This window comes from Anticarsia gemmatalis, chromosome 15 (genome assembly GCF_050436995.1).
Source record: "Anticarsia gemmatalis isolate Benzon Research Colony breed Stoneville strain chromosome 15, ilAntGemm2 primary, whole genome shotgun sequence".
Taxonomy (NCBI): domain Eukaryota; kingdom Metazoa; phylum Arthropoda; class Insecta; order Lepidoptera; family Erebidae; genus Anticarsia; species Anticarsia gemmatalis.
The window spans coordinates 1735945-1757373 of NC_134759.1; the positions used below are offsets into that span (position 1 = coordinate 1735945).

General features: G+C 33.2%; 1 protein-coding gene across 1 annotated transcript; it reads right to left on the reverse strand.

The window, feature by feature from the left end:
• Positions 1–435: 435 nt before the first annotated feature.
• On the reverse strand, positions 436–21228 carry LOC142979005 (cytochrome P450 4C1-like). The gene is made up of 10 exons (XM_076123726.1): positions 21091–21228; positions 14767–14934; positions 14260–14369; positions 12905–12995; positions 10432–10614; positions 6226–6602; positions 4659–4727; positions 3246–3414; positions 2395–2568; positions 436–1136 (listed from the first exon to the last, which is right to left on the reverse strand). The coding sequence occupies exons 2-10, from the start codon at positions 14912–14914 to the stop codon at positions 973–975; spliced, it is 1485 nt and encodes a 494-aa protein (XP_075979841.1). The 5' UTR covers positions 14915–14934; positions 21091–21228; the 3' UTR covers positions 436–972.
• Positions 21229–21429: the final 201 nt, after the last annotated feature.

The following is a 21429-nucleotide window of genomic DNA, read 5'->3' on the forward strand; positions in this document are numbered from 1 at the left end:
ACTCATTTTATCATAGCATTCGGTGAATATGTTAAGGAATATATTTCAAATCTCAATAGATATGTGCTCGTATGAAGCTCGCCTAAATAAATACTAATATTTGCTTGAACTACTTGAGGCCATACTTTGTGAGAAACAAGTCAATAAAACTGAGATATTCTCTTTGAGACTGATGTTTAAATGCCTTTCAGAAATGCATTTTATTTGTACGTTCTTTGCTTTTAGTGTATGCAGGAAATATCGCAATAAAGATAAATATCAATATTTAAATTAACTAGAGGTATAGAGGACTGGCCTATTTTTTTTCGGGTGTAGTATAATTTTATCCCGTTGATTTCATTCCCATGAGAATTTATACAAACATACAAACTTATTAAAGTAGAATAAAAAAGAGGGTTTTTAGTAAAACAACAAAGTGTTTCATGATTTTTTTATTTCATTAAATAAAGGACAAAATTAAATATAAATCTAGAGTAATAATCTATACTAATATTATAATAACGAATATTTTCGCAAATACCAAAAAAGTTCCATATGTAAAACGCTAATAAATAAATGCAATCTCTTAAAAATAATATTTTTAAGATAAACAATACTTAGAATCATAAAAATATATTTTTTATAAAAATCTCTTAACAAAAGACTTAGGGCCAGATACGTGTTATGAATAAGTGATAACTTATAAGACAAAATAATTTCAAATTTTTCGATACTTATTTTAGAGAGACTTGTATTATTATCAATTGTAGGATATTTCCTGACAAACTATTTGATAGTTATCCAACAGTAGTGCAAAAGGCCTTTATTCTTAGGACGTAATAAAATAATGATTACATTTTTTTTCGAAACAACTGGACTCAAGGTCTATACCTTCCCTCCTTACGGGAAGAGACCCTTGCCCAGCAATGACATTAATGGGTCAAATTTATTCTATTTATAAAATTTTTTCAGAGAGATATCAATCGTATAATATTATTTAGTACGTGGAATGAACTTGACGTAAATAGGGTCGACTGGTCTCAACACGATGTCGGCGAAGACCCTGGGCCGGTGTCCCTTCACCTTAGGCACCAGTTTGAAGTTACGGACCACCTCGCTGAACGTAGACTTCATTTCTTGCATGGCAAAACGTTGACCTGGAGAAAAAAACTGTTTTAGGATTTGTTTGTATATTTGTAAAGCCTGCCTACAAAGCCTATTTCAGCCATAATGTTTTGTTGTCTATTGAAATGTCGGCATCCGTGGCGCAGTAGTTAAGTATGTCACTACGCCAATACCAGTGCGTCGGATGGTTGTGGGTTCGAATCCCACACGGAATATTTGTGCGATCCACAAACAGTTGTATCGGATCCGGGGGTCATATCACGTATCTTAATTGTCAACTATTTAAAAGCCACTATGAAGTACATTATTTCTTCCCTTAGATTTTAGTGATTAACACGTTACGTCAAGACAGCAATGTACTGAATAGTGGCCCTAATTTCAATAGCGTTTTCGAATAAAGCAATAATCGACCAGACTTAAACTGACCAAATTGTACATACTCTTGATAAAATTCCACCCCTCTACGTTTCACCGTACCCTTTAATTAAGTATTTAATGTGATAGTATCATAAATACACCCTTTTCTTCGAACTGAAAGCCTGCTATTAAGTTTACAGCGAGTAAACCTTCATTCATAATGGTTGCCAACGCCATTAATTTGGTGATACATGGCGCAGATCAACGGCTTAGTTATAGGGCTAATTGACGTAGTTACGCGGGCTATAACACGTTGTTAGTACTTACATGTGTGGGAGAACGTTATTACTAATATAGTCATTAGTGGCTGCTCGACATAACTATGAATCGCATGTATAATTACATCTATATCCGAAGGTGAAGACAGAGGTATATTATAGTACGCGTTTTGCCATTTTAAATGTTAGTCCCATGTAAGCGAGCGAGCCTATTGTTTTATACCGGGAAGTACCCAAATACCGGACTACCATCAAGAATACTTACTAATACTTTGGAGGCGCCCATAGCCAGTTGCGCTCACCGGTCGATAAACGATCTGTGGGTTAAGCAACCCTTGGCGCGGTAACTCTATAGATGGGTGACCGCATTGTGGTATTTGGACTGGGCGTCTCCGTGCGAGGGCACGTAAAAAGTCGGTCCCGGTTGTTATCTACTACGAAGTCGTTAAGCCACGTCAAAGGCTTTTGGGCGGCTTGAACAACTTTGACACTAGGTGACCACTAGCCATAGGATAAGACTAATACTTTGTCTGATCTGGGAATCAAACCTCGTAGTCAGTAGTCGGATACGCTACCGACCGCGCCACAGATGCAGTCAGACCATACCGGTTCGCGTTTATTCCCGTATTCTAAAAATTTAAAAGTAGTGTCTTACCAATACAGTTCCGTGGTCCAGCGCTGAACGGCACATAGGCGTAAGGATGTCTTGTCTCACTGCTCAAGAACCGTTCAGGATCGAACTTCTCCGGATCAGGGAACATGTCCGCGCGGTGATGCAGCTCGTAGAAGTGGATGTCTATTGTTGTTCCTTGTTTCACTAGGAGATCGCCTAAACGAGTAAAAATCCATGTTAATTAAACTCATTTGCTATTTTATTGGATTTTATTAAAACCATTGCATATTTGCTTTAATGCCTTTTGTGTTCCACAACCTTAATAACTGATACGACTGATAAATTAGTTGACGTCGCCATAATATGGTCAGCAAATATATATACATACGCGTATATACGCGTATAGATAACGTAAATGACAAGGAAGAAGAAAAAAACATGAAATTCATGATACTCATTCAAAAATTTGCAATTAATTATATTAATTAAACGATATCTTCTACGAAAATTTACACTCTCACTCTCACTGGCTCTTTTTCTTTCTCTACTTAAACGGTATTTATAATATTTTCTCAAGAAATCACAATAAATCTATATCTATACTTCTATACTAATATTATAAAGCTGAAGAGTTTGTTTGTTTGATTGTTTGTTTGTTTGAACGCGCTAATCTCAGGAACTACTGGTCCGATTTGAAAAATTATTTCAGTGTTAGATAGACCATTTATCGAGGCAGGCTTTAGGCTATATAACATCACGCTACGGCCATAAGGAACGGACTAGCAACAAAAAATGTTACAAAAAAGGGGAAAAATATGCCCCATTCTCTCTTATGTGACGCAAGCGAAGTTGCGCGGGTCAGCTAGTTTGAAATATTAGTAAAAATATCTTACCCAACTTAAAGTCTTCAGTGACCTTTCGTCCAATAAACGGCACACTGGGATAGAGTCTGAGGATCTCTTTGATAACAGCCTCCAAGTACTTCATGTCAGACAGCTCCGACAACGCTGGGGGACGATCATCATCACCCAGGATGCTTTGAACCTCTTCGAAGATACGTTCCTGTAGAAAGACCATTTTTGTTTACAAAACTCTTCCGTTGGTAACTGTCTGACTGACAGACAACGTACAGCCGGAAACTATTGAACGGACGATACCGAAATTCAGCATATTTTCTCGCTAGCAGGATTTCTCGGAAACTCTCCTCAAAAGTTGAATGTCCACTCGTGCAAAGCCGCGGATAGAATGCTAGTTTTATATCAAGTAAAAAGATGTACAATTTTATAATGTCGCGCCAATATATTATACAGAATGCTAGACAGGTAGTTGTCATTGAACTGTTAGACACCCGTAGCTAATGTTATAATATGATACTTTAAATTCTTGAAATTTAACATTTTTGATCCAAACTTACTTAATTAATAAATTAATAATAATTATTAATTTATTAATTAAGTAATTAATAAATTAATAATTTATTAATTACTTAATTAATAAATTAATAATTAGTTAGACACCCGTAGCTAATGTTATAATATGATACTTTAAATTCTTGAAATTTAACATTTTTGATCCAAACTTACTTAATTATCGATTCTTAAATATTTACTTAAACTACACGCAGTAAGCATGTTTGGTATTAAAAAGGATTAAACATATGATTGTTATTGTTTACTGCACTTTGCCCTGTACTCAATTGAATACAAGTGAGTCATTATATTTCACCAGACAGACAAATATTTCACAACTAGATAAAATAAATCACTAAGATATCTACAATATCATCCTCATATCTTAAATCGCGCATGTGATTACATAATTATTTAATTAAGTTATTAACTCAAATGTAAATAAAAGATAAAAATAACATGCCATCCTATTTAATACGCGTATGCTTCTGAGGCCTAAGCGATATTATATGGATCGATTGCCAAGTCGTGCAAAATGCTTTTTAAAATTGTTTTTTTTTATATATTTATTGCTATAATTTTCTCAATAGAATTTGGTAACTTCCTAGTTTATGTTAATAGATTTGCGATTTACATAATACCAACAAATTTCTTGCTAACTTCGATCATGGCGAAACGAGAGTGTATATCATACACCTCTGTATACACCTTCAGACAAAGAGGCGTAATGCAACAAAAAAACGTATGAATAAATAACGCAGGTTCAAACTATCTAAGTGCCAAGCAACCAAAGCCATTTAAAAATAAGTTAAACAATCGTAACTACCCGCATAATATTAAAACATGTCTACTTTATTATTTCAGGAGAATAAAAGATCAAAATAAGTTTACATTTACCTGTACATCATCATGGTCCGCTATCAGCATCAGACCGAACGTGATAGCCAGCGCCGTGGTGTCATGGCCCTGAAACAAACCTCATATGAACACACACATAAAATATAAGTACTGCACTAAGTACAAGAGAAACACCCTCGTCTTACTGGCTATTACTTTGATGGTATGTTTGTAGGAAAGGCTTGTGTGACGTAATTGGATACTTGACTGGGTTAAGAAAACCTTATACCTATACGGTAAAAAATACATTCTAATTATTTTAAACTAACTGACCCGCGCAACTTCGCTTGCGTCACATAAGATAGAATGGGTCAAAATTTTCCCCGTTTTTATAACATTTTTTATTGCTACTCTGCTCCTATTGGTCGTAGCGTGATGATATAGAGCCTAAAGCCTTCCTAGATAAATGTACTATCTAACACTGAAAGATTTTTTCAAATCGGACCAGTAGTTCCTGAGATTAGCGCGTTCAAACAAACAAACAAACAAACTCTTCAGCTTTATAATATTAGTATAGATTTTTTCAAATCGGACCAGTAGATCCTGAGATTAGCGCGTTCAAACAAACAAACAAACAAACTCTTCAGCTTTATAATATTAGTATAGATTATTTTCAAGTTTGGTAGTTTAGTCTTTCGTTATGTTGAAATCATTATTACTCACAAAAACAAAGTATTATTATATTTTCAGTCATTACAATATTGTTTTTTGGTTATATGATCTTAAACAAAATATTAAACTGCAACTTCACATATTAACATGTCTTGAAATAATGCTTATTCGACCGGCAGTCATTATATACTTTGCCATTTACTTTCAAACATCTTTTGCCACATTTCCTAAGATAAGACTTATTTTTGCAATTATTTTATAATAGGTTACCTTACACTTATCCAGAACCCGTGAAATTGAATATTTTGAATATGATAGAATAGATAGCAGACATTTTATTGAATCCATATTTCGAAATCGGGAAACAACATGCACTACGAGCCTTTAATCTCTATCCGATACATATGACTATTTTAAGTAAACTATTTATGGATGCAAGTTATTATTTTATTTACACTTGCTTCACCATATTTGTATAGTCTAATGCACTAAGTATATAACTTCGCCTTGAATATACAAAGTGCAATCATATAATTGATGTAGGTTCATCAACAATGTACGTAGATATTTAATAACTATGACATCAACGCATTATAAATTATAAAAAAATATATATCGTTATATGAGTTTCGTCTTCTACCAAGAGGTTTTCTTCTCAAAAAAACACACAATATATAAAACTATTAAATTTGCTAGTTACGAAAGCCAGCTATGATAAACGCACAACCATATAAAACTCCTTGTCCTATTATGTAATAACTATATCTCGGGTTTATCCCATTAGTGCCCTTGAGTTTGAGTCAACTGACAGTATTTTGTGTCAGTTGTTATGTCTCATTGTCATGCGAGCGAGAGACTACGATAAAACGACATGACTTAGTTTGTACGTTTGAAATGGCCCGAGTATAGAGTGACACATCTTACTAGATCAAAAAAAAAGCGTAACATAACTTACCTCAAACATGAACGTGTTGACCTCATCTCTAATACCCTCCATATCAATCTCTCCTCGTTCCTCAGCTTCTAGCAGCAGATCCAACATGGCCAGCCTTCTCTTCGTCCCAAATTCCGCGTCAGCTGACACTTCCACCACCTTATTCTCAGCCCTTTGGGCCTTTCTATCCATAATCACGTTGTCAGCGAAAGACCTGGCTGTGTCCAGAAGACCAGAGAATTCCTTTCCTTGACTGGATTTGTAAAACATGAAGTCAGTCCATAACCAGACTTTAGTGATCCGACTTAGTAGGAGAAGACCCATGTTGAGGATTGCGTTCTTGTAGTTTATGGTGGCTGCTGATTGGTCTCCGTCCAGTTTTGTGCCCATTGCCGTTTCTATAAAAGGTTGAGAGTTATATTATCGAAGATGTAGCTCCACGTATGTATACATATAATATACATAGAGCAAATCCTAATCAGCCATCACTGAACTGTATTTTTAGAAAAAGGCAAAAACGTAAATACTTTTTTTCTTAAATTTGATATTCTGCTAACTGTGTGCCACGCTTTTGTAAAAGATTCCTAAAATAATATTCATCGACATAATTGGCAGTTTCAGAATGAAAAACAATCTTAAAACACACACACACACACAATTTTATTCTGCAGTAATTGTTCTCTACAAAAGAAAATACCGCTTATTTTATTTCCATCAGTATAAGATAATAGGCCGGCTATCTGGACAGTGATAAGACGAGGCCAGATAGAATAATAGTCTTGTTCCTTCACAAACAGGTCATTGTCAAGTGTAGGCGGGGTACTTTGTAGTTCAGTGTCAACGTACAGACAAACAATGACATAATGTCCTTACTTATTATTGTTAAATGTACGTTTGTTAATCAATATCTCAGAAACTGCTGAACAAATTCGGATGAATATCGTTAATGTAGTTTTTTAAGTTATTTTCGGAAAGATTTTTTTCAAAGGCTGTGCTTACAAAAAGGCTGAACCGATCAATAAATCAGACAAATGTAAGATAACATTTAATAATTTTAACGAGTACAAGATTAATTGTGTCTCACATTTATCTTACCTACTGTTTATTATGATGCCATTGTCCATGAACTTCATAATTAATTACAACAGTAAATAACGGCAAATAAACAACAAATACACTACTACAAAAAATAAAAATGTACTTTCAAAAAATAATCGCGGCAACTAAAATAAAATGGCAACTATAATTTTAAAAAGTAATGTTCCTTGTTTGTGGGTTACGTCAACAGTGTTCGAATTTCGAGTGCCCTTCCGTGTCCTTTCCAATATGGCGGTCGGTGTCCTGAATTGCAGTTTATTTTTACCACGGTGATTACGTTCAAGATAAAGCGAAGGTTACAACTGATTCTTGCTACTCGTTAATTGTATAAAACACGCAATAAATTACAGCACTTAATGACCCTTTAATTTGTTTACAAACACTTATCGTTTTTCACGAACATAAAAAAGGTTTAACAAATCTCAAACTTTGATAAAACGCATTTGAGATTTGATAGGAGTGTTAAGATACAAGGTCATCGTAAAATATACTTGCAATATAATAATGTGTGTAATAAAAATTATGACAATGAAAATCAAAGATGCTAAGGTAAGCCAAAAAGGGGAATGCGGAACAAAACTTTCAAAAACATAATGTAGAGACACTTTCTGGGTGACCATGAAAGCGAAAAAATATAATTCTTTGATTAACTGCTTTTAATTCACATGACATAAAAGTTTTTGGATAATGTCAAAAAAGCACTGAGTATTAGTCGAATTGAAGTGAAATATATATTGATTAATAACTGATTCAAACATTTCAAATAATTACGGAAATAAATAATATTTAAACCGTTCATCAAAATACCATTAAACACGCCTAAAATTATATGCAAAATATCAAAACAATGTATAATTTTTATCATTACCATATTTTCATGTTGATTACTTGCTATGACCATAATGTGACCTTAGCGGGAGCAAAATGAGTGTAATTTAGTTATCAAACGTGACATCTACACAATGACATAATTACATATTGAAGCCTGTATTAAGCTAATAACAGTCACAGGTAGAAAATACAATTTTGTATGAAAAAATGGTAGATATAGTATTTATTTTAGGAAGTTACAATCTTATGTGGACAAAGAACTCTTGCTACGAAAATATGAGAGCCGAACATAATGCATAACTCCCGGTTTCTGAGGTATATTTAGCGCAGTTAATCTATTCAATAGCGTTAAACTCATACAAAAAAAACGCTATTGAATAGATAAACTACCGCTAAATGTACTCAGAAACCGGCGGTAAGTCTGTCATAAAAAAGAATTTGGGAACGACCACTGGTATACCCTTATAGGAGGAAGGCGTGATTTTATGTATGAATGCGAAGTAACGTGTGAGTAAGAGCATTCATAACAAAGAATGATTCGAACACAAAGATTATACTCTTTGAAGGCTACTATACCTATGGTCAAAATACTTCTTGAAGTTTCCAATCCAGCTAGTGTTATTTTTTTTTACCAAAATTGATTTGAAAATTTGGAAGAAAAACAAAAAGTAGTCAAATTGCTTTTTGTACCTTTCACCTTAATTCCGAGATTAGCAATCCATCATGTTTTTCGTTCGATATAAAACAAGACTTCCTGAACGCCTATACGGTTTTTATGTCATATGGTACAAAATTACTTTAACTTTGAGAAGATGTCTCGACGCGGCGGTCAGTTCCATTGAAACAATCAAACAATGCTATATAATTTAAATATCATTAACTGCAAATATGACATTAAAGTATGCAGTAATTTGTCTTATTTATTGTTAGCTAAAAAACACAATAAAAATGTTATTTTAATTTTAATTTTTAGCTTCTTGTTTGTTACGCACGTAGATGAAGACAGATGTATGAGAAACACATATTTTCGGCGCGGTCACTAGTGTAACCGACATGACCTGACCACGAGGACCCGGGTTCTGATTCCAGGTCGGACAAAACGCTGTTGGTATTTTTCTATTTTTAAAACCATTTTAACAAAATTTTGAAACAAATTTGTTTAAAGTTATAAGTCAGTTTCTGACGTTATATAACTGCTGTGTGGGAGCACCCATACACCTCTGCCTAAACCTTCAGGTACAACAGGCATGATATTTTTGTTTTATAAACAACCTCTGATCATCCAACCGTTTGTATAAAAGCACTTTTAAGGTATAAATCTAATGGGCGCTGTTTTGTTTTGTGCCTTACATTGTCAACACAATGAAATGCTCTCTCTTTGTCATTCATTGTAAGATCACGATGCGATGTTGATTATTTCTTTCAACTTAAGGAAATTTTATATCCATTAGTGTTTTTACAAAAAGAGAACTGAATATGTTTATAGAAACGAATCCACTTGCTTGGAAACTACTGAGCGTCCGCGGAAAAGGTTTTTATAAAATCATTTACCGTTGTCCAGTGCGTGCACCCTTTAGACTTACGTTAAATACAAAATATTTTAACTCTCAATACCCTTTATTAACCCAGTTATCGCGTGCTTAACGACAATTTATTTACAAATTAATCATTGCCTTAACGTAAAATACAGGAACTATTTTTTAAGTCATTTCTAATGTAAATTAGTTGTATATTTTGTTAAAGCTCACGCGATACAAGATGTATCGATAAGGCGAGTATTTACTTTTTAAAACAAATGAGTACTTGCACTTGCCTTAATTAAATGTTAACTGCCAGTTACGTTCACCGGTAGATAAACAATTATGGGTTCAGCCAGCTTTAGCGCGGATTTTCTATATGGAAACCACCGCTTATTGGTATTTCAGCTAAGCGTGCATATACATACTTCGGAGGGTTCGTTAAAATCGTCCCGAATATTGTAGTCTACCAGCCACTTGGAACTTCGCTCGCGTGGTCGTTAGTTTCCAGTTTTCACAACATTTTTTGTTGCTGTTGCACTCCTATTAGTTATAGCATGATACTATAATATATCCCTCAATAAATGGCCCTATTCAACGCAAACATAATTTTTCAATTCGAACTAGTAACTAATTTCTTAAGAATAGCAAGTTCAAACAAACAAATACTGCAGCGTACTGGTATACTAATAGTATAGATCAAAATAGCAGTTGTTAAGCCATGTCAAAAACACTGCTTAAGCCTTAAACGCTAAAATAATCATACAATAAGTAAACTCACCACAAATAGTAAACAGCGTATAATCACTGATAACAGGCATCAGGTCTACATCGCCCCCTTTCTTAGACTTCAGCAGATGAACCAGGTCTCGGCTCTTCTCCTCGATGACAGTGGCGAAGTTCTTTAGGATGTTGAAGTGGAATGTCGGCGTCAGGATCTTGCGGCGTCTGTGCCAGTGGGAGCCTGGTGAAGAACAGAATGATATCAGGTTAATGAGATCCCTGATAGGTTTATGAGTTGAGAACTGTTTCGATAAGCGTATGGTCATATCAAGATTCCTCTTGTGTCTCTTTACTATTGTCCAACAACATAGTAGCGAGCCTGTTTTTTTAATCTAGTTAACTTACATTTAGAGACTTTTATCTATAAATAGATATGTCAGTCCCATTGTTGAGAGCCTTGTGTGCAAGGCTTGTATTTATAAACATTTAGTGACCTGCAGGTCTCAGCAGTTACGGGTACATGTCTGACAACGACTCCATTTTGAAACTACAGATACTATGCATATTATTGCATATTGTTTTAAATTGTCCTTTTGGAAAAAAATGTTGATAGATAGGGCTTGAAAATCCTAGCTTATCTTGAAATTTGATTTCCCCGTGTCCGGTGATAACACTTTAAAATTCCGGATTTTTTCCGTTAAATGTGCTCTAAGTAAGCTTCTTACGGTAGCTCTCTAATGTATTAATGTATTTGGGAATGGTAAAGAAAGTGATTTTCTTGGAACTAGTTTTCTTAAAGTGGTGAATCAAAATCATATTATTTATTCATTTAGGTCAAACATGAATCCATAAAAGATTGTCAAAGTTGTCAAAGTTGAGGCGCCCATAGCCAGTTGCGCTCACCGGTCGGTGACCGCTTTGTAGGTGAAGCAACCTTTGTCGCTGTAATACCATAGATGGGTAACCGCTTAGTGTTATGTGCACTGAGCATTTCCATGCTTCAGAGGGCACATAAACGGTCGATCCCGGTTGTTGTCTACTAAAAAAAACCTCCTTGTTGTCAAAACCTCTTGACGGTAAAAATAATTGCGATATAAGGTTCACCACTTAAATAAATTTAAGTAGTAAAAATAATGAGTAAGAAACTTTCAAATCGTTTCCTTATTATTATTTTTGTTCCTTACTAAGTATTAGATAATATATCACTGATTACGACAGAGTATAATCGAGTGAAATCATTAAACCGCGGATATCTATAAATTAAGCCTATATCTTATTCCTTATCGGTTAATCGTTTTTATATTCAATGATTATGAAAAGTAATGTACTTTGGACGTTGAGACATTTAACTTTTGCAAGATTCTAATATAGAGCAACTGTAATTATTTAACCAATATATTATTTTCTGCCACTTGTAAATCAAACGCTGATTGCTGATTAATAAGTTACTTGCTACCAAAACTCAAAGCGGTATTTAGAATAGGGATAACGACTAATTTCAAGATTTTTGTCTGTCTGGTAGATTGTGAAAAATAATAACACACTTATTTTTATTTTGTATTTTATTTTTGAAACATAATCAAATTATTACGGTGATACATTAAATTGAAGAATCGCTTGACAGACGTCACTTTGAAGTACAAAATTTACAACACTGTGACGTCATTAGCCTCCACTTAACAACAAAAATGCTTTTTAAATAAGACACTGTTGATTTTTCTTTATATAAAAATACATGTCTAATATTTTTAAATTATCTGCCATCTCTCACCTCATCTCTATTGAACGTATAATCCAACTATAACTGAGATTAAATACACGATTCGAAGGATCACGAATCGTCAAACTGCAGTGAAATCGCACTGAGGTCACGGAACCAATCTCTTGCTTGCCGATTCAATTCCGATCTGAGGACTGTTCACGGAACTAATCTTCAGATACGATTGTATATATACATAGATAGCTGAGAGTCTATAGCATCTTCCATTAACGGACACTTTAGATAAACTGACAGAATTTAGGATGCTTTTCAACTCCTTGTTAGAAAGTGCTCTGTTCAAATAATTATATTTAATACTAGCGGAATGGCCCGACTTCGGCTGGGTAGAGTACAATTTTATTCCACTGATTCCGATTAAGGAATTTTGTGCGTGTGGTATTTAAAACTTCGCGATATAAAAGTTGTAATCAAGAAATGCTTACTTATAGTTAACTAGCTTTTACCCGCGAATTCGAATGCGTCATTTTCCCGGGAAAAAAAAGTAGCTTATGTCCTTTCTCGGGTATCAAAATATCTCCACACCAAATTTAATGGAAATTGGTTCAGTAGTTTAGGCGTGATTGAGTAACAGACAGATAGACAGAGTTACTTTCGCATTTATAATATTAGTATGGATATAGAGCGTAAACAAACCTATCATCGGATTACATATGTCCACTTGTTTTTCTCTGTCAACAACTATCACATGAAAAAATTGAGGAATAGTATGATTTGATTTAGACTTACTTTTAGTAATACATTCTTAACTTACCAGTGCTCAACAGCAGTCCAGAGCCCAGCCAGTCTCTCAAGAAAGCATAAGGCATACTCTTCGAGATGTTCTTTGTATGTGCCAGCACCACCTATGCAAAAACAAATATCTATATTAAAAAAAAATCTCTAAAATAACATTTAATCTGTCTAAGTTTTGAAGAACTAAACTAAATTGGATAATTATTTTTAAAATATGTTTGTAACTCTCGGGACAAGCTTTTTTGGGATCAATGGGATCAGAATTCCTGTGAGTATGGAATCAACGAGATAAATTATACTATACCCGAACGAAGTTAGGCCAGTTCGCTAGTGATTAATAAAGCAAAGATATGAGACAACTAACATATGACGCGATTACAAGATGAGCTTGAGATTATGTAACTGAGGTAATAAGAGAACGATATTTATTTCCGCAGACATAGACATACATACAGACATAGAGACAGACTCGGAAAGTGACTTTGCTTTATTCTATGTAGCGCAGTCGTCTGAAACTTCTTTGTAGGTTTTTAAACTGGTTTTACAAACTTTTTATGTTTTTCAAATTTGGTATTATGAAAAGGTTGGCATTCTCTGCCCTAGACAAAGTTCTCGGAATTAAGTGAGAATAGATTACTTGGAAATGAAGTAATCTATCGTCACTCGATCACATCGAGACATTACCTGCCATCTGGTAAACTTTGATAGAGTTACTAAAGTAATATCGAATGTAATTGCATGTCATATATTACAGTATAGTTGAAGAGAAGAAATTGTTAATGAAAATATGTGATTTTGAAGTCTCATAATCTTCAAATATAGAACCGTGCGATACTTATAATATTACTAGCTGACTCGCGCAACTAAGAGTAAAAAAAAAATCCCCGTTTTGTAACATTTTTTACTGGTACTCTGCTCCTATTGGTCGTAGCGTGATGATATATAGCCTATAGCCTATCTAAAACTCAAATAATTTTTCAAATCGGACCAATAGTTCCTGAGATTAGCGCGTTCAAACAAACAAACAACCAAACTCTTCAGCTTTATAATATTAGTATAATTATGAAGCATTTGCTGTTAAGTACATTTGATTTAACTTTCCACTGTACTAATGCTGGGTAAGAGGCTTGTCCAGAAATGAGAGCGCGGTAAAGTCTAGAGTCCACTACTTATGTATATTATGCTTTGTACTTAAATTCAATTTAATACTACTATAATAAATATTTGTTTGTGATCCGATAAAAACCTGGAGTTCTTTAAACATTTTTGAAGATTTCTATATTAACACCAAACGATATTAAGGTTCTTCAGTCGTAACGATGAATGGGCTTCTACAAGAGATATTTTTAAAAGCTAACTTGTAGTAGAACTCACCTCAATGTCTGAAGGGTTGGAGATGTGCAGGATTCGGAGACTCATCACTTTCATCACGTATCTGTCTCCGTACGTCTTTGTGAAGTCAATCAATTGCTCCATTAATTGATCTGCAACAAGTTTACAACGTTTAAACTTTTTTTAGACCGCTCCTACACTAAGCAGTGCTCTTGTGTCATGGGGACTTTGATAAGCCTACAAACAACGGACACTAGATTAAATCAGACCCGAAACAATTATTTGTGGATCATTTCGTGTGGGAATTGAACCCACGACCTCCACCGAGCCATTTACCACTGAACCACGGAGGCCGTAAAAAATAGTAGTAGTAAGTACGAGAGCCTATAACTACATGACACCAAAACATATAATTATTTCTGCTTCATAAGGAAATCAAACCTAAGATTCTATATTAATTCATTCCTACTGTTCATCCCACACATTAGGTGTTAAACCAATGTTAATTTATTAACACAATGAAACATCTTGTCGACATATTTTACTAACCGGGAGGAAATCTCATCAGCTCAAAAGTGTTTCCGAAGAAGGGCAATTTCGGAGGTCCGGGGAGCTTGTCCAGAGGGTTCTCCTCCTCTCTGAAGTACAACCATATCAGCAGGACTATGAACAGTCCTAGTAAAGCTTCAATCAACATCTTGGGTAGATGTCAATGACCTGGGAAAAAGAAAAAAAAATAAATTGAGTGAAGAAAAAAATAACATATTGTTTTGACTTATTTCATTGATAGAAGTATTTTTTATGGAGTAAAGATACCGTTCCTTATTGTTCTTGTGCTAAATATTTCAAAACGAAACGTATTATTCCGATTTTCGTGTACCAGATTATGTACGCTACTTGAGCTTTTATAAGTGTATTTTTTGTTTTAAACAGCAGACCTTAAGTAGGGTTTACTTTCATATTTTCACCAAAATTAAAAAAAGACCAAATAAAATGCATTATTTAAAAACTGCACAAATGAAAACTGTAATAAAAATCTAATCTCGCATCTCAACCCGTTCGATGGCAATTTTATTCATGAAATAAAACGACGTTAACTTTCCCTGATCGAGTTTTTCTACAACTACGCAGTCTCTACATTGTTGAACTGTATAAAAAATCCAATTTAAAAGCAAATTAATATAAGTTCGGAAACTGTAGGATACCTATTCTCTCGATCAATGAATTTCTATGTATATAATTAAAAACTAGCTTGTGCTCTGGCTATATATGTGATTTTTTTAAATTATATGAATCTAGACATAAATATACAGATATTTGACAGTTATACACAATCAGAAATATATCTATCGAACCGAAAAAAGTATCGCAGTAAAGGTAGATACAGTCAGCTTCAAAAGTCGCTGAATATATTCAGTCTTTCAGAACCACATATTCTAAAGCATGCATAATATTCCATCGAAAAACCGTTTGACAATGATTGAAATGTTTCATTTAAAAAAATTTCTAATCTCTTTCAGGAATTCATTAAAATTTCGTACAAAAGTAGTTAAGAAAATATTAACTTTTGGAGTTGATTAAATTATATTAAAAAACACTAACACACTATACTGTCAGAAAACAAAACAAAAAAACATAACCGATAAAATAATAGTACTACTCTACGAATAAGGACTGGCCACACCAAAAATTACGTCACACATTTTTTGAAAGCCATTAGGTCATCAAAAAAAAAATCAACACCCACAAATATTCATTATAATATCCTTGAATATTATATATTTACTAAACAAGTTGTGATCCTTTTGGCCAGCCTTGACCCTTTACAATTATTCATAATCACTATCGACTAGGTATTGTAACAAGGTAATAAAATATTTGTTGTTGACATAAAACCTGTTGGATTGGTCCAATAATATTAACTTTGTGTAAACAGCTCCGAGCCTAAGTACCTAGTTACAGTTTAATCGAAACTGACCCTTTGCTAGTAGTTTTACTACACTACAGTAGACTGGGTATTTTATAACAACAGGCAATTCTACATTCCACTGTTTGCGATATTAAATTAAGCATTTTTTTATGTCATGTGTGGTATCATGAGTATGTTTATAGTCTAACAACTCGTTCGTTGATGGCGCAAGTAGTCAAAATACAGAATTTATAGCATCAGCAAAGCCTTAAGTAGCTGATGGAAGGCTGTTTGATATCGCTCCTTTATTTTTTTTAATTAAGTTAATTATTAATTATAATCTAGATAATTTGTGAGGGCCAAGACTCTCTAGTCAGTTGTCGGACTACAGTACCGAGTATCAAAAGCTTTGCACAAAAAAATATCGCATGTGGACCTAAAAACTTTTTTGGAAGCAAAAAAAGAGAACCTCAATTTTGAACCTAAGTAAAGGAACTACAGAATCAAAATGAATCATTGGTGGTATTTTTTACAATAATTTATCATCGGCCGTTGGTGTAGCAGTCAAGGCCATAATATACACGTGTTAGGGTATTTACAAGTTAGGTATAATCTCCATGTCTGTGCGCAAATTAGTTCAAATTATAGGTCGGACTATAACATAGGACGCAGGATAATAATCTATGTATAATCTATACTAATATTGTAGTTTGTTTGTTTGCTTGTTTGAACGCGCTTATCTGAGGAACTATTGGTGCGAATTGAAAAATGATTTGACTGTTGGATAGCCTATTTTTTGAGGAAGGATTTACACGCAGTTTATTGTGGTAAAAGTTTGTTTAAGATAACTAAATTAAGTAATAAGACTTTAGACTTTTACCAAAAGTGTTGGCGAATCTTAGAATTAACTGGTAAATGTAATGATTTATCAAATTTCGGGCTGTAACAGTAATTATTTTATTATGTAAATCCTCCTATTTTTGCTTTTGATTCTACAATTTTTGTTTGATTAATGAGTGTAATTTATAAAATTATTATTTTTATTATATTATATTGTTTATAACTTTTGCTCATCGGTAAATCACATTTGGTAGTAGATTACATAATTTTTCGTATATATTCTTGCTTTATATTAGAATTTTAGTTATGTTAATTTTCTCGTACAAAATAAAATAAGGTATTAAATTAATATGTTTACTTTTCAGATAAAAATACTAGATTGGATCGCAAAAGTAAAATATTTACAAAAGAAAACGAATTTTCAGGTAACTAAAATCAATGTATATAATAGCATTAAATAATAATATATGGTTTTATTAAGATTTACTCATAATCATTATATAATATTTACTCTTCTTGCGTCAAATTACAAATGAAAAGTTTACAAAACGAAATGCAGTAACGATATACTCGTAGATACTACTTACTTAAAACTTCGATCGTCTTTACTTTTATATTTAAACATTCAAAATTATAGTTTAAACCTTTTTACAACTTTAATGTCTCAAAATAGTAACTCATTTCTATATATAGACTGATAAAAAATTGTCTCTATTATTAGGAATTCAATTAAAAATACATACATTTAACAAAACATTGTAATAATATGATTTTAGCGTGGGAATGTTTCATTGTTGCAACAGCCTTCGAGTTTTTACTGTAGCTTCAGATTTGATTACTAGTTGTTAAAACTAAATTGTATTACTGGATGTTATGCTAGATATAACAAAATGTTATTATAATCCGCACTAATGATACAACAGTGCTGTAACTCAAAATAAACCTTTTATCAGAATCGAAGAATAACTTGTTTATCACTCCCTATTATGGGTATAAAAAACTTAAATCACTGCGCCACGGAGCAAGTCAAAAATTACTTTGCATACTAAGTTGCCGAACTATAACATTAATTCGGAACACATCGCTGGGTTTCAAAAATGGGCCTTCATACTCCTTCCCAGAGCTACCTGGATAAAGTTACAGGTTTGAAACATGATCCGGTTTGCTTGCCTCTACCGAAGGTGACCTCTGTATCAATATCCCTGCCAATATAAGGTAAGTAACACGGAAGGAGGAATTACAAGGTGATTTAGTAGTCACTTACATAGATCCGCAACTTTGTTGGAGTGAAAAGGTTTCCCGGGGTAAAAAGTATCCCGTGTTAATAAGCGTTAAATTAAAAAAAAACGATCAGGAAGTTTTATTCTAACTATCGCTTTTTTACTAAAGATAACTACCAAACTAAGAATTGCTCTTGTATCGCGAGGACTTTTACAAACATACAAACAACGGACACAAAAAACAACCAATCCCAAAACAATTATTTGTGGACCGCACAATTTCATTTCCATGTGGAAAACGAACCCACGACCTCCCGACGCACTGGTACGACTGCGTCGCGGAAGCTTTAAATTTTATAATATTGGTAAGATAAACCGTGTTGTTAATCAAATATGGCCTACCTATTTATAAGAGTGTTGTAATGAATTATGTATCAATGTATTATGTACACTAGGTCATTGTCAACTCCTGCACAGTTGGCTAGCCTCATTGAAATGTCAGTTACAGCGAGAATTGCAATATTACTTTACAATTATACAATTGAAGCTGTCATCACATAACTTACGCGTATAAAATGTGCCACAGAAACAATTTTTGTATGTTCTTATCACTTCACACTACTATAGCCAAAGGTACGCAATATGAAATACATTCGTGTTCCACCCATAAAAAATCTACCTACTTTACTTGTTAACAATATTAGTCTAATGTGATTGAACTAGAAAATTAAAGTTACCAAAGTCTGGGGTTACTATTGCGAATATTCTAATATAAACTAAAAAAGATCGGGATGGAACCTGAGACCTCGTGATGAATAATTGTGCACATTACCGCCTCGACCGCGGTGACTTTGGTATGATTATCGTACAGCTAATACGATCAGATTTTAAATAATATTTTGACGTAAACGTAACCCAAGATCCATTCATTTATAACATTAACAAATATTATATTATTCACTCACATTTAACATCAAACAAAAGTTAAAAATAGTTTCACAACATGTAATTTATTTAGCATGTGGTTCGACCTGATTTTATACGACAATCTTTATTAAGGTCAATTGGAACTCATTTTATTATTATGGAGGAACAAAACACCTTTAATTTATTTATCCTTTGGAACTGTAAACTGATATTTACGTGCTATAACGTAAAACTACATGATAGCTGCTGAGATTGAAGGTGAAATAAATCTTTATAGTCCCGGGCAATGTCTTTAAAGGAAGTGAATATTAGATACAAGTCCCCAACGCGCACTTGACTAGTAAGAGGAACTCAAGGCCTAAACTACTTCCTCGTTTGGGAGGAGACCCATGCCTAGCAATGGGACATAAATGGATTAAATAAATTTTGTAATTTATTAATATAAGTTACTATAATATTATTAATTTTGACCCATTACTCCCCTTTTTCACTGGTTTATTGCCTAAAGAAACACCGCACTTTTCACAGCTCATCATTTTTATATAGGGTTTAATCGTAAGGCCAGAATGAAAGAGTGAGTAGTTCCCCAATACTGACCAATTGAAACAAACTTAATTAGGTATAGTCATCACTTGCTTGAGACAGACTTTTTTAACAAAGAAACACATCGTCAGATAACTTTACGTTACTGCTAAGTTTTGCACCAAAATTAACCAGAATAATAAATATATTGTAAAGCAATAACTGTTACTAAGTTAACTATAAGAACATTAGTTATTTTAGTGAAACCGGTTTCAACTTATACCAATTTTGTAATTCAAGCCTCTTTATAGAAATAATGGGCAGTAAAGGTCAACGGGTTTTAATTAATACAATCTTTAGACTACAAGAAGTCATCAATTTAAATCATAAGTCACTACAAATATTATAAAATTTTATAAATAACCTACCAAGCCTAAATAAACAAAATATTTTTGTGGAATTTTTCCTTATATATTGTTCCTCATCTGCCTAACAATAAACAAATCTAATAGACTAGCTGCCCTTGTTGATCGAATGTTAGTTATTCGTCGGCTCGAAGTCACAGGTTCGAATCCCGGAACAAACAAAGTCTTATTCGGTTAGGCACTCATAGCCCAGATATTAGGTTACGTTAAAATGTTTAAAAGACAATTCCCGCACTAAGAATTGCTCTTGTGTATCTCGTTTTCGGTATGGTGCAATTTGCTAAACCCTATAATGTGCAATTTAAGAATATAAACAACTAAACTAGGGTGGATTTATAACATAGAGGTCTGTAAAGTTTTGTTAATAACAAGGGTGACAGTATAAAACGATTTTCGTTATAAGAGCTACTCAAACTAATTTCGTCAAAGGTTATACAAAATGGTGTATTTTTTTATTAATTTTAACTTTTCAATATATATTATTCAATAACATGTAGTGTAGCTACTTTAAAACATTTCATATTGCTTTGGATACTTATTATTCTTTAATAAAATGCATATTAGGTAATATTTGAATATTTTCAATAAGTTTTATTCATGATCACTGAAGTGAAAGATCAAATACAGTTTTCAGGAGGCCTTTAGAATTCAGTTACAAAGAAAATTCTACAAAAGTTGAAATAGAAACAAATACTTAGATAATTAAATAAATGTGCGTTTCGTTTATAATTTATGAACCCAACGACATTTCCACTAGTGATCACACTGAAATTGTAACACGATATTGCTTTTCTGACATAATGATTATTTTTTATAAAATTTTCAGTTATCATTATTCTATAAAATTATTTAAATTAATATAATATTTATTAAAATATTAAAATTCATATTGTCAACAAACTCACGTATTTAAGACGCATTATCGAAGTTTCAACATAATATATCAAATGATATAGTATGAACAAAATATACAAAAAATTAATACAAATGATTTACCATTAAATTAAATAAAATACTAAAACAAACTTACTTCAAAAACCTACAAATAAATTCTCAAAAAATATACAACTCCACTAGTCAACACTTCACTACGTATTTGTAAACTACGCATCGGACGTGCGCATGAGTGCGCAATGAACGAACAACTGAATGGTCAAGCCGATAGCTCTGAATATAAACATCTTAGGCATATAACTATCTGAAATTTATCCTTAATGAGGCGAAAGGAAACAGGAAAATAAAAAGTATTGTTATAAAAAATTTACAATTGGTATGTTAAGCAATGTTTACTGCGGTCATTCTATGGATGGGTGACCACTTTACTTTTTTATTGAGCCTCTTTCTGTATTCCACTGCTGAGCAAAGGCCT

Coding starts and splice junctions, on each gene's coding strand:
- LOC142979005 (XM_076123726.1), bottom strand. CDS start 14,914: ATGTTGATTGAAGCTTTACTAGGACTGTTCATAGTCCTGCTGATATGG. Junction 12,996..14,259: donor CCAACCCTTCAGACATTGAG/GTGAGTTCTACT, acceptor GTTTTTGCATAG/GTGGTGCTGGCACATACAAA. Junction 6,603..10,431: donor TACGCTGTTTACTATTTGTG/GTGAGTTTACTT, acceptor AACCTTTTATAG/AAACGGCAATGGGCACAAAA.